We start from the raw sequence: 12,337 nt of genomic DNA on the forward strand, positions 1-12,337 counted from the left end.
TGTGTTTGTTAGATGTCAATTGTATTTCTATCTATCATGCCAGTGAACATCAGGGTAGGCACATGTCATTGCAGGGTGGAGGGAAGTGGAAGTTCATATTGACTTTTGTCACAATGAACTGATTATAAATGTAATAACTTTTCAGATGCGTCTCCCAGCTCAAATGAAGAGCTGAGCCAAGGATCAGACACACCAAGAGAAGCTAAGTGTGCATTTTAGAGCATTCAGAGATGGGAGGAGGGGGCCTCAGTCAGATTCTATAAATATTGTCAAGGAAACTGTATCGGTGAAGGAAGGGAATTAGTCACTGTCTCTGTAGCTATGGCCTCAAGCCAAGGAAGAGAAAGTTAGAAGATGTCACTGTTTCTAGCGGTAGGGAATAGAGGGATGAAAAAGCTGAGAGAGACTTCCTCTTTGCAGCAAACTGTCTCCAACTTTTATTTAAGTGCAGAGTTGTCAAGCTGAGTATATATGACCTAATCCTGGGTTGTGGCTTGTGCTGCTTCTGTGGCCTGTGCTTTGGTGCCTGATATGTCCTCATATGCCCAAACTTTTGTAATGTTATCATTTTTAAAAAATATTCTTTTTGGTTTCACTTGTTACTGCCTTCATTTGTTTTTGTTTTTTCTGTTGGTCTTAATTGGAAACACATACAGTCAGGGCTTTTTTTGAGCAGGAACACACAGGAATACAGTTCTGGCTGGCTTGGCGACATGGGTGTGGCCCAGGGCTTTTTTTGTAGCAGGAACTCCTTTGTATATTAGGCCACACACCCTGATGTAGCCAATCCTCCAAGAGCTTACAGGGCTCTTAGTACAGGTTGTACTGTAAGTTCCAGGAGGATTGACTATATCAGGGGTGTGTGGCCTAATATGCAAAGGAGTTCCTGCTACAAAAAAAGCCCTGATTTGGCCTGATATGCAAATGAACTCCTGCTGGGCTTTTTCTACAGAAAAACTCTGTGTGAAACAATCGTGGCATCATGGGGTGTGGCCTAATATGCAAATATGTTCCTGCTGGGCTTTTTCTACAAAAAAAGCCTTGCATACAGTAAAGCTGTACACATACATAGATTGCCACTAACATAGTGGCAATGGCGGATGGTTGGCAGCCACAGAAGCAGGCAGTAGCACAGTGGTTACTAGGTGATGTTTGGTACATCAATTAAGACTGTTGCAGTGAGGAAATGAGGGCTTGCAGCTATCCCATGGCTGCTGGATGAATGTAGGACAGGCTATGTAGAGGTCACAGACCCCATTCTGGTCAGAAGTTGGGAGTAGAGCACCTACACAACTCCTCTCTTAATCCATGTTTAAATCTTTTTTTCTCGTAGCAATTAGTTTCTGTCTGGCTCACTCTCTATATGTATTACTGATTGTAGTATGCATTATTGAGAAAGCGTTACTTGGTGAAACAAAATGTTTCACTTTGTCCTCCTCCCAACCTGCAGCACTACCCAATGTTGGGAGAAGGGCTAAAGTAAAATGTTTGCCTCAGTGGTCTGTGGTGTAAATTGATACTAACCCCTAAAAGGATGGGGAAAGGAATCTCACTCTACTTAAACAGCAATTGAAGTAAAGCACTATCAGCTGTAATAGCTTTGGTAAATAGAAGTCATGGTTTATATAGAATTAAGAGAATCCTCACCAACAATGCAATCCTAAACCAAGTTATACCCTTCTAAACCATGGGCTAAGAAGGGAGTCACTCTACCTAGGATTGCATTGCAAATCACTGACAATGGGTGGAAACAGTGTGGAAAATAAGGATTAGCAATACTCTTCTATTTCAGGATCTGCTTGGCCTGATAACTGGAGAGGTTCCTTGTCAGTTCCATTATTTCACCCCCTCCACCTGTCTCCTTGAACTCTAAACCAGACAGTTTCCAGAATATTAACAAATGTGATTACATTTCTTGTTTGTTTTTGTTATAAGAGTGACAATAACAAATGAGATATTTCTGTTGCTTTTCTTCATTCATTAATAAATGACTGCATATCCCTGGCTTGGATGGAAAATCAAAACCAGCATCGGGCTATGCTCATGCATTGCTTGAAAATAAGCAGAAGATATTGCAGGAAGCTTTTCTCAAAATTAAGAGAAGTATGTTATCAGTGGGAATTTTAATTCTGGTTTCTCTTTCTCTCCTTCCTCAGGATGGGAGCATTTACATTACATTCCAGAACTGGGAAGCCCATGCCATCGGTCTCCAATGGGTAAGTCATGCTGAAGTCTCCTCCTTTAGAAGTCACTCAGATATCTCTTATCATGGATTAGTTGAAGGCATATATCAAGAAAGGAAGAACTGATGGGGGGCTGCTAATTGCTGTATTAATCTGGCATATTTTGCCCACTGTCGGTTGTAAACTGGGCACATAATTTGCACAAGGAATGCAAGTCTTACTAAATTGTGGCACATCAGCTTAAAAAAATAAGCCTTCATATGAAGCTCTGAGCCCGGCAATATTACTACTACTGAACTGGGTTGAGTGGATGGTATTCCACATTTATGTCTAGGAGGTCACATCCAACAGAATCTTAGAGTAGAATTCATTAGAGCCAAGGCTTTTTTTTTTCTGGGGGAATGTGGCAGAATGGCATTCCAGAACCCCTTTGTGGAAACAAAATTCTCAAATAAATGTTTAAAAGATCATGAGGAGCACCCACGTGTTTCTCCTTCATTTTCCTCTTGAGAGTTCCAGCACCTCTTTTTCCAGAAAGGAAAAAAAAGCCCTGATGCGAGCTATTGAGCCCATCTCAGTCCCAGTGTTATTTCTATTGAGGTTACATGAAATAGAGATTAACCTGATATTTTTAGTTGTTTCTGTTGCTTTTGTCAGTGTGCAAATTATTCCACAATTCTTAGGGTTGCCAGCCTCCAGGTGAGGCCTGGAGATCTCCCACTTATACAACTGATCTCCAGCTGGCAGAGATCAGCTCCCCTGGTGAAAATGCCTGTTTTGAAGGGTAGACTCTATGGCATTGTACCATGCTGAGGCCCCTCCCTTCCCCAAACCCTGCCCTCTCCTGGATCCACCCCCAGAGTTAACAGGTATTTTTCAACACAAACCTGGCAACCCTATCTCAGATCCTAACAAGAAGAACTGGAGAGAAAATATAGAAACCTCTCCCTTTCCAGTGTGATGTTGTTTTAGTTGCTCCTGCATAAGAAGAAGCATTTATGCTTTCTCATTATAACATCTAAAGTCAGCTACATGTGCAGAAACTACTTTGCACCATATGCTGAGTGGATATTTGAACTTGGGTTTTACATCTCTAAAGGCTTTCTGCTTGTCTACCAGTCAACTCGTTCCCCAGTAGGCATCCTCCATGATTGTTGTCTTATGTGGTGCTGGAGATTCTTAGACTGGGGGATTTCAACATTCATGCTGATGATACTTCGCCAGGACCAACCTAGACTTTTATAGCTTCTTTGACTGCCTTGGGTCTCTACCAAATTGTGACTGACCCAACACATGAAAGAGTTCACCCCCCCCCCTTTTTTTAATCAGCCTTTGAGAGAAGGTTTGGTTTCAGGGTTGGAGATTTGTCCCAAAACATGGTCTGACCATGACTTACTTAAATCCAAGATGAACATGGCCCCATCATGCTGTATGAGAGGGGCCGCAGTTAAAATGGTCCACTCGCAGAGGCTGATAAATCCTACAAGGTTCCAGAATACAGCCCCATAGCCATGGGGCTGCATTTGTCTGCAACACTCCCCCCCCACACACACACACATACACATGGATTGTGCTGTGTCTGCTCTGGTTGGAGAAAAAAAAACCCTTTTGTAGGTAAAAGCTGTTTTCATTTCCCTGCTAGCTGTCAGCTTCTAGCTGGAGGTGCAAACTGACCATTTTCATTTAATTGTCTCTGGCCAGGGAGGTCATTCGCATTTCTAAAGTGTTGTTAGGTGAGGCTGGAGAGTGTTCTATGCTAAAAGAGAAAACTTTTTTAAAAATTAAGGTGACAGTTTTGAACAATCCAAACTTCCAAAGTAGTAAGTAGAACACATTTCTCCACAAGTAAAATTAATATGAAGTTTCCTATAAATCAGGGATGGCCAATGGTAGCTCTCCAGATGTTTTTTGCCTACAACTCCCATCAGCCCCAGCCAGCATGGCCAATGGCTGGGGCTGATGGGAGTTGTAGGCAAAAAACATCTGAAGAGCTACCATTGGCCACCCCTGGTATAAACGTGTTTGCGAGCCCTGACCTGGAATTAGGGTTGCCAAGTCCAATTAAAGAAAAATCTGGGGACTTTGGGAGCGGAGCCAGGAGACTTTGGGGGTGGAGCCAGGAGACATTGGGGGTGGAACCAGGAACAAGGATGTGACAAGCATAATTGAACTCCAAGGGAGTTCTGGCCATAACATTTAAAGGGACAGCTCACCTTTTTAAATGCCTTTCTTCCATAGGAAATAATTAAGGATAGGGGCACCATCTTTTGGGGCTCATAGAATTGGACCCTCTGGTCCAATCGTTTTGAAACTTGGGGGGTATTTTGGGGAGAGGCACTAGATGCTATACTAAAAATTTGGTGCCTCTACCTCAAAAATAGCCCCCCCAGAGCCCCCAATACCCACAGATCAATTCCTTATTATTCCCTATGGGAATTGTTCTCCATAGGGAATAATAGAGTGCCTAGTAGACATTTCCCTCCCCCCCCACACACGCTTTCTAAAGGGGGGGGAGGGCCTCCATACCAGGGAATCCCCCCCCTCCCTCTCTCACACACACAAATACTTACCAGATCTTCTTCCGGAGAACTCTTGCTTTGAAAACGAAAGCAAAGAAAGGGAGGGGCCGTTCTCCGAAGCCCTTCCTGTTTCCTCCTTCCTGCCCAGCCTTAAAGGGGCAGCCGTTTTACAAACTGCTCAGGAGCTCAATACCCTACAGGTATGTTCTCACCCCCCCTCCACCCCCCCACCCCCACCCCCGCTTCCCAATTTCTGGAGACCGGGGGATGAAGCTGCAAAACCAGAAGTCTCCCGCCAAAGTGGGGTGGTTGGGAAGCCTACCTGGAATAGACACACGTTGGCTGCTCAGACAAACAAAACAAGAGCTCCATTCCTTTGCTCAGCCTGATCCACTTAGCAGGCTTCATTGGAAGTAAACTCCACCAAGCTAAACTGCCCCCTTTCCTGCCCCCCCCAAGGACAAAATCCTGGCTATGGGTGTGCCTTGTAGAATGTTAGGATTCCAAACACATGTTCTGTTGAGGCTGCAGTAGAAACATGGAACATGTTGATGCTATCAACAAGGCTGCCCCTTATCAACCTCTCTCAGCCATGGGACAAAACCCAGCCCCCTGGTTTACCACAGTGTTGAGTGATCTTAAAACAGTTGGGAGACATCTAGAACAGTGCTGGCAGAGAACCTGTACAGAATCTGACACATCGTGTTAGGGTGACCCATCCCTAGTTGAGGGCAGGAGATCAGGGTAATCATAAAGGGGGGGGGAGGGAAATGTCTGCTGGGCACTCCATTATATCCTATGGAGACTGATTCCCATAGGGTATAATGTACAATTGATCCATGGGTACCAGGGGCTCTAGTGGGGCTGTTGTTTGAGATAGAGGCACCAAATTTTCAGCATAGTATCCAGTGCCTTTCCTCAAAATACCCCCCAAGTATCAATAGGATTAGACCAGGGGATCCAATCTATGAACCCTAAAAGAATGTGCCCCTATCCTTCATTATTTCTAACGGAGGGAAGTCATTTAAAAGGTGTCTGGTCCCTTTAAATGTGATTGGCAGAACTCCCTTTGGAGTTCAATTATGCTTGTCACAGCCTCGCTCCTGGCTCCACCCCAATGTCTCCTGGCTCCACCCCAATGTCTCTTGGCTCCATCCCCTAATACTGTAACGCACTACACACTGGTCTCCTCTCAAAACCAACTCAGACAACTGGTCCAGAATGCCATGGCTCAGCTATTAGCAGGAGCTAGATGGAGCTTGCATATTACTCCCATTCTGCAGACCCTTCATTGGTTGCCCATTTGTTACAGAGCTCAGTTTAAGGCATTGGCTATCACATATAAAGCCCTTCATGGTCTTGGCCCCTTTGTTCATGGGACTGTCTCTCCCTATGCTTTGCCATGACAACTCCAGTCATATTAGAAGGGGCTTCTGCAGATGTCACCCTGCAAATGTGCAAAATCCACAACTGCCTGTTCACATGCTTTCTCCATAGTGGCTCCCACTTTGTGGAATGGCCTACCCAAAGAGGTCAGGAAAGCTCCCACTCTCCTGGCCTTCCACAAACTATACAAAACTGAACCATTCAAGAGGGCTTTTCTGCACAGATAATAAGGCTGCACAGTACAAAATGGTTTCACAAATTTACTTTGATAAATGATTGGAACGTGCTCTGACTCCTTACTGCTGTATATAGCATATTGTAAGTAGGATCCTATTATGTAATTTCTGTACTGCTTAATGTGGCATGTTAATACTTAGGGGCTGTGATCAGACACACTGAATAATGCACTTTCAATTCACTTTCAATGCACTTTCCAACTGGATTTTGCAAGTTCACACAGTAAAATCCAGTTGTAAAGTGCATTGAAAGTGGATTGAAAGTGCATTTAGTGTGTTTGATCCCAGCCATGCTGTACTCCTGTTTCATTCTGGTAGTTCCAGATTTCTAATATCCTAATGCATTTATTATTGAATGTCCCATGTTGTTGATTATACTGACTCACTATGTGTAGTCTGCCTTGAGTCCATGTGAAAAAGGGGGACTATAAATAATGTAAATAAATAAATGCAACACCATTCACAGCATATTTCTTCTTATTGTGCTCTTACTGCTACTCAGTCTTAGGGACACGCAAATCAGATATTTGACTATGAGTAGAAATGCAGCATATTTAGGTAATCAGGAGGTTTGAGTGAATGTGGGGTCCAAGGAGGTGGGGGTTCTCAGGGGTATATATCAGGTCTAAGTGATAGTCACTGCTTCTCTTTTCAACCTGACATAGTGCTTTCACACACAGTAAATAATGCACTTTCAATTTACTTTCAGTGCACTTTGCAATTGGATTTTATTCTACGAGTACTCTAATGATTGCAAATGATTGCTCATGTACATTTAAAGTAGAAAGTGCATTGTTCAGTGTTTGTAAAAGTGCATTGTGGAGGTGTCCCTAAGATTTCATATCACAGTGACTGGCCCTTTTTCTCATCAAATATGCATCTGAAAGATAGGAGGGATGTATGAATTTTGTCTCCCAGATCTCTGCTCCAGGGAAGAAATCAATTATAGAGCAACCACTGCAGTTTTCACATGCGGAAGAACCCATGCATGTTTTCCCCTAGTGCAAAACTATCCAGGTGGGGCCATTATTTTTGCCTGATTTGTTCCTCAGTTTTCCTCTTGTTTGTTACATAATTGTAAATCTGCACACATTTGTCTCAGTACCAAGCCTGAGTGCACAATTTCACTGCAAATCACAACAGATTTCTCTTTTAATATGATTAGTTTGGAAAGATAATACAGATAAGCCAACTTCTGTTCATCTTTCCTGAGGGAGCCAAGTTAGCCCAACATGACCCCAAATGTGCAGACACAAAAGAAAAAAGAAGGCAAAAAAAAATGAATTAGATACAAGGCATATAGTAAAAATTCAGGCAATATAGAAGCATTATAACTGTTAAAAAGGTAACTGAAGTGTATAGAAACAACCAGGCCATTTCACTCAACTATTCTGCATGTACATCTGTAGAACAAAAGCTCCAGCTGCACTAAGAAACGTGTTCTCTGAATTTATTGCCACCACTTCAAGGCACAACTTTGTGTCTCACACCAGATGTTCCTTGTATAGGTTGGAAGGTGATGTTCACAATCACACTTGTTCTTGCTAAAAACATTTTCACTATGAACAGAATGGAAATGGAAATTGCTGAATTACAAGTTACTATGAAACTTGGAACAAACACCTCCCCAGGACTGAACAGGGATATTGGTTTCTTATCTCATTACATATGCTAAACCCATTGTCACCAAGTAGGGCTCCCAACCCCCCCCCCCCCGCCCTGCCGGGGGACCCCTGGATTAGGGGCCTTTCCCCCCGATCTCCAAGAACGTGGAAGCGGGAGGGGTGGTGGGGGAAAAACAGCACGGCCTCCCTTCACGAGGTGCATGCTGGGACTCGTAGTCCTTGCATCCTCTCCGGCTGCTACAGGCATCTCCTCGGGGAGTCTGGCCGGCGGAGGGGGGGGGGCTCCGCCCCCAGAGGACCATGTGCGTTTCTACCTCCGGAGGCTTCAGTCACTGATTGAAAGGTTTCCTCTTGGGATGGGGTGTCTGTGTTACTTTGAAAAAGTTGGCAGCAACTCGTGAGTAGAGAGGCTGATCCCCCTTCAGTGTTGCCAGAAATGGGGGGGGGGGGGAAGTCTACTGAGTACTTCATTATTCTCTATGTGCAGATCGATTCTCATAGGGTATAATGGGAATTGAGCTGGAGGTTTTGAGGGCTCTGGGGGCGCTGTTTTTTGAGGTAGAGGCACCAAATTTTCAGTATAATATCTAGAGACTCTCTCCAAAGTATCCGCCAAGTTTCAAAACGATTGGACCATGGGGTCCAATTCTATGAGCCCCAAAAGAAGGTGCCCCTATCCTTCATTATTTCCTATGGAAGGAAGACATTTAAAAAGGTGTGCAGTCCCTTTAAATGTGATGGCCAGAACTCCCTTGGAGTTCAATTATGCTTGTCACACCCTTGTTCCTGGCTCTGCCCCGATGTCTCCTGGCTCCACCCCCAAAGTCTCCTGGCTCCACCCCCAAAGTCCCCAGATATTTCTTGGACTTGGCAACCCTATCACCAAGTAGAGCTATACATCCACTGTATTCCAATATATTTCTTTTTTTAGAATAGTTTATCAGAATAATGTCTGTGATATTACACAATATAACAGAGCAGAAATCTCTCTGACAGAACTACTCTTAGAAAAGGATGTTAGTTTGTGAGAGTTCCAGCTCTAACATTATAGGCGCGGATAGAAAAAGATTTACACACAGGAAAAACATCTGGAAAGTTTCAAAAGGTGCACCAGGGGTTTGCGCTGGGAATCAGCAGAGACTAACTCCTCCTGCCGCCCCTGGCTGCTTTTATTAATAAACATGACCTCACAACATTCCACCTGCTACAGCCAATTAATTACCGTGTGTATTCTGCCCAGCAACAGCGGGCACATGTGTACATTAAACAAACAACAAGTTTCTTTGAGACCATAAATCAAGTTAGTCTGCAAAACATTCCGTCCATGTTTTTATCTCTCTCTGCTCTTAACTTACTCTAATACATCTTCTCTGTACTTAAACTGAATCCCCACATTAGTTTAACTCATACTTGAAAGGTATACATCTATTGTATTCTGATGTATTTTTGTATTAGTATTTGAACAGAGTAGACTGCAGCTTCATTCTACATAAAAATTTTATTTTAACCAATGCTTTAGAGAGGAGACCAATGGAACATTACAACAGACTCTAATTTATTACTTTTCACAATTAAGAAACCTAATGACATTGACGTCCATCTCCAATTCTGACATTTATTGCCTTTGCTGTTTTTTCTGCCCAATCAACCCAAGCCGATGATTACCAGACCCTAATTTGTTATTCTTTTCATCTGCTAAAAACATTTTCACTATTTTACATACTAATTCACTGCCCACTCTCTATATATGTAGGACTGCTAATTCCATCCCATACGATTGTCTGATGAAGTGTGCTTTTAGCACAAGAAAGCTTATGTTCTCAATAAAACTTTTGTTGGTCTTAAAGGTGCTACTGGACTCCAACTTTGTTCTATTGCTTCAGATCAGCACAGCTGCCCACCAGGATCTAACTTGTTCTTGTGATCAATTATTCATTGGCAAAAGGCAATTGTGCAAAGTGACTCATAGACTTCTCATTTCCATGTGCAATTGTGGGAGGAGAATAAGCTCAAATGCAGAGTTGTATCAGTCCAACAAAAGACAGAACAAAGGAAGTAGATGTTTTTACATGTTTTGTTCTAATCTTTTTTGTTGTTTTTTTCATTGATGATTGACTGTGCACATGAGCCTAGGACTTTCTTAAGCTGCTAGACAAGTGACATCACAATTGAGCCACTTCACTTAGCTTGTAGTTTTTTCTAATTTAGACTTCTGGCCTGGAAAAAGTCAAATCAGTCAATTTCTGCTTCATTCCCTAACTTCCACTGCCATGAAACAAATAGAGCTGTCATCCAGTCTGTAGGACATATTCATTCTGAGAGGTCATTGTCCAGTAGAGTTTCCTGTGGTCATGGCACTGAATAGATTGAATGACTGTATATCAAAAAGCTGGCCAAAACTGTTCCAGTAAAAATGCTATTTTAAAAAAGAAAGAATTAGAGACTAAGCTGTTTGTTTGTTTGTTTGTTTGTTTTAAGACTTTGCTTCACCATGAAAGCAGGGACTATGGCTCAGTGGCAGAGCATTTGCTTTCCATGCAGAAGGTCTCAGGTTCAATTCATAGAACCTCCAGTTAAAAAGAATCAGGAGATAGGTGATGTAAAAGCCTTCTACCATGGACCCTGTAGAGATGCTGCCAGTATGAATAGATAGTATAGTCTCATTTAGTATGAGGCAGCTTCATGTTAGTTGCACCTTCCAATGTTTTGTGTACATGTGCACTGAAAATATATGTCAGTTTGTCTTAAACCAGGTGTTATGTCTTGAACATAAGCGGATGTACCGCATGGCGATCGCTACAGAGGCGACCCCGTGGGTCCCCAGATGTAGCTCGTCAGACGCCCCGCCCATCAAGATCTATGGCGGAAAGTTTGACTGACCAGGATTGGACTGGTCAGACTGGGGGGCAGTTCCGGGTAATGTTTATAAGCGGGACCCAGCCCGCGTGTTCCCTCTCTTTTTGTAATGTATCACTGAATAAAGCATGTTGCCTTCAAACCGTCTCGCAACTCAGTACATTACACCAGGGATGGCCAAATTGTGGCTCGGGAGCCACATGCAACTCTTTCACACATACTGTGTGGCTCCTGGAGGTCCATGAGAAACTTAATGCAAACTTACTCTCAATCAAGATCTCAGTCAACCTCTGAGCAATGACCCATAGGTAGGCGACTATTTCTGATGCATGTGAAGTGGAGAAGGAAGGGGAAATAGGCAGGCTTGCAAACTCTTCTCCACCACAGAGGTTGCCCAGAGACCTAGAGTGGGGAAAGAGAGCATTCCACCTTAGTTTTGTAGCTCTTGTAGGAGCTTATTTACTATCCTTGGCATCAAAGCAAAGGGAGATGCATAATCATACAAATGGTGGTCAGTGATTTCTATGGTACATGTGTGTTTCCTTCTCCCATTGGTGCAATAAAATAATTCCCTAACCTTTCCCTATGCTGGTTTTATGGTGACTGTTATTCCCAAATTTTGCTTTTAAAAAAATCTCCCTCTAGCATAGTCGTATTGTAAAGTGCATACATATGTATTTTTTTTTCTGTGCAAAGAAAGTATTAACAGTTTTAATAAAGATGTGTGTAACATCTTAAACATCTTAGATTTATTTTATGTGGTTTTTACATTTTGGCCACCCCTGTCTTAAACTGTTCAAGTACAATTAAAATTACAATTTAGCTGAAAATCTTTATTCTTCCACCCTGAAAAATCCCATTCTTCGTTGAGCCACCTGCAAAAATGTTTTGAATGGCTGGATGGCTTAAAACTTTATAAGGCATAATCATCACAGCACTGCTTTTCCATAACCACATCCATTTCCAAAGGGCTCCTGTACATTGGTAAGTACTGGAGTTGTCTGTGAATGAACATCAGGAGACAATATGTTGACTTTTGATGTGGGAAGCCCAGGGTCAGATAGCCTGCTTAAGGTCACTGGGTGGCCTTGAGAGAGCCAATGTTTTTCAGCCAGACTCCTTCGTGGAATTGTAATGAGATGAAAAAGCCACGCTGACTGCTTGGAGAAGAAACCAGTTGCAACTGTAACAAATAAATAAACAATACAATATTAGATCTGGTACTTGATGGGCTTTTCTTTTCTTCACTTCTTGCCTGGTTGCTGAGCCATTCTCTTTTCTCTTGCAGGGGCATTCCAGGGAAGAAGTGTGGCACCATCATCCTTTCTGCTGAGGAACTGGGTAATTGCAGAGTGAGTAATTCTTTGCCCTGTTGGCTTCTGTTCATGTCATTGCTCCTGATTATTGTGTCTGAAGAATGAAGAAAGCTCTCAGCAGCTATAGGAAGTATCACACAGTATAGGGCGCTGCACTGTGAGTCTTTCATATCCCAAAGCCCAGTTATAGTGAATGGTTTTTTCAAAGAGCTAATG

At 42.9% G+C, this 12,337-nt stretch overlaps 1 protein-coding gene across 2 annotated transcripts in view; it reads left to right on the forward strand.

Annotated features, from left to right (window-relative positions):
- The window catches only part of CPNE5 (copine 5), a 307,885-nt gene that overhangs the window by 143,984 nt on the left and 151,564 nt on the right, over nucleotides 1-12,337 (forward strand). For both annotated transcript variants that reach the window (XR_009555063.1, XM_060231586.1), the window contains exons 7-8: nucleotides 2,157-2,216; nucleotides 12,094-12,157. Coding sequence is in view for 1 of the 2 variants with exons in the window: in XM_060231586.1 (XP_060087569.1) it covers nucleotides 2,157-2,216; nucleotides 12,094-12,157 (124 nt within the window). In the remaining variant the exon portion in view is untranslated. The remainder of the gene's footprint in view (nucleotides 1-2,156; nucleotides 2,217-12,093; nucleotides 12,158-12,337) is intronic.

Source organism: Heteronotia binoei, chromosome 2, assembly GCF_032191835.1.
Source record: "Heteronotia binoei isolate CCM8104 ecotype False Entrance Well chromosome 2, APGP_CSIRO_Hbin_v1, whole genome shotgun sequence".
NCBI classification, from domain to species: Eukaryota; Metazoa; Chordata; class Lepidosauria; order Squamata; family Gekkonidae; genus Heteronotia; species Heteronotia binoei.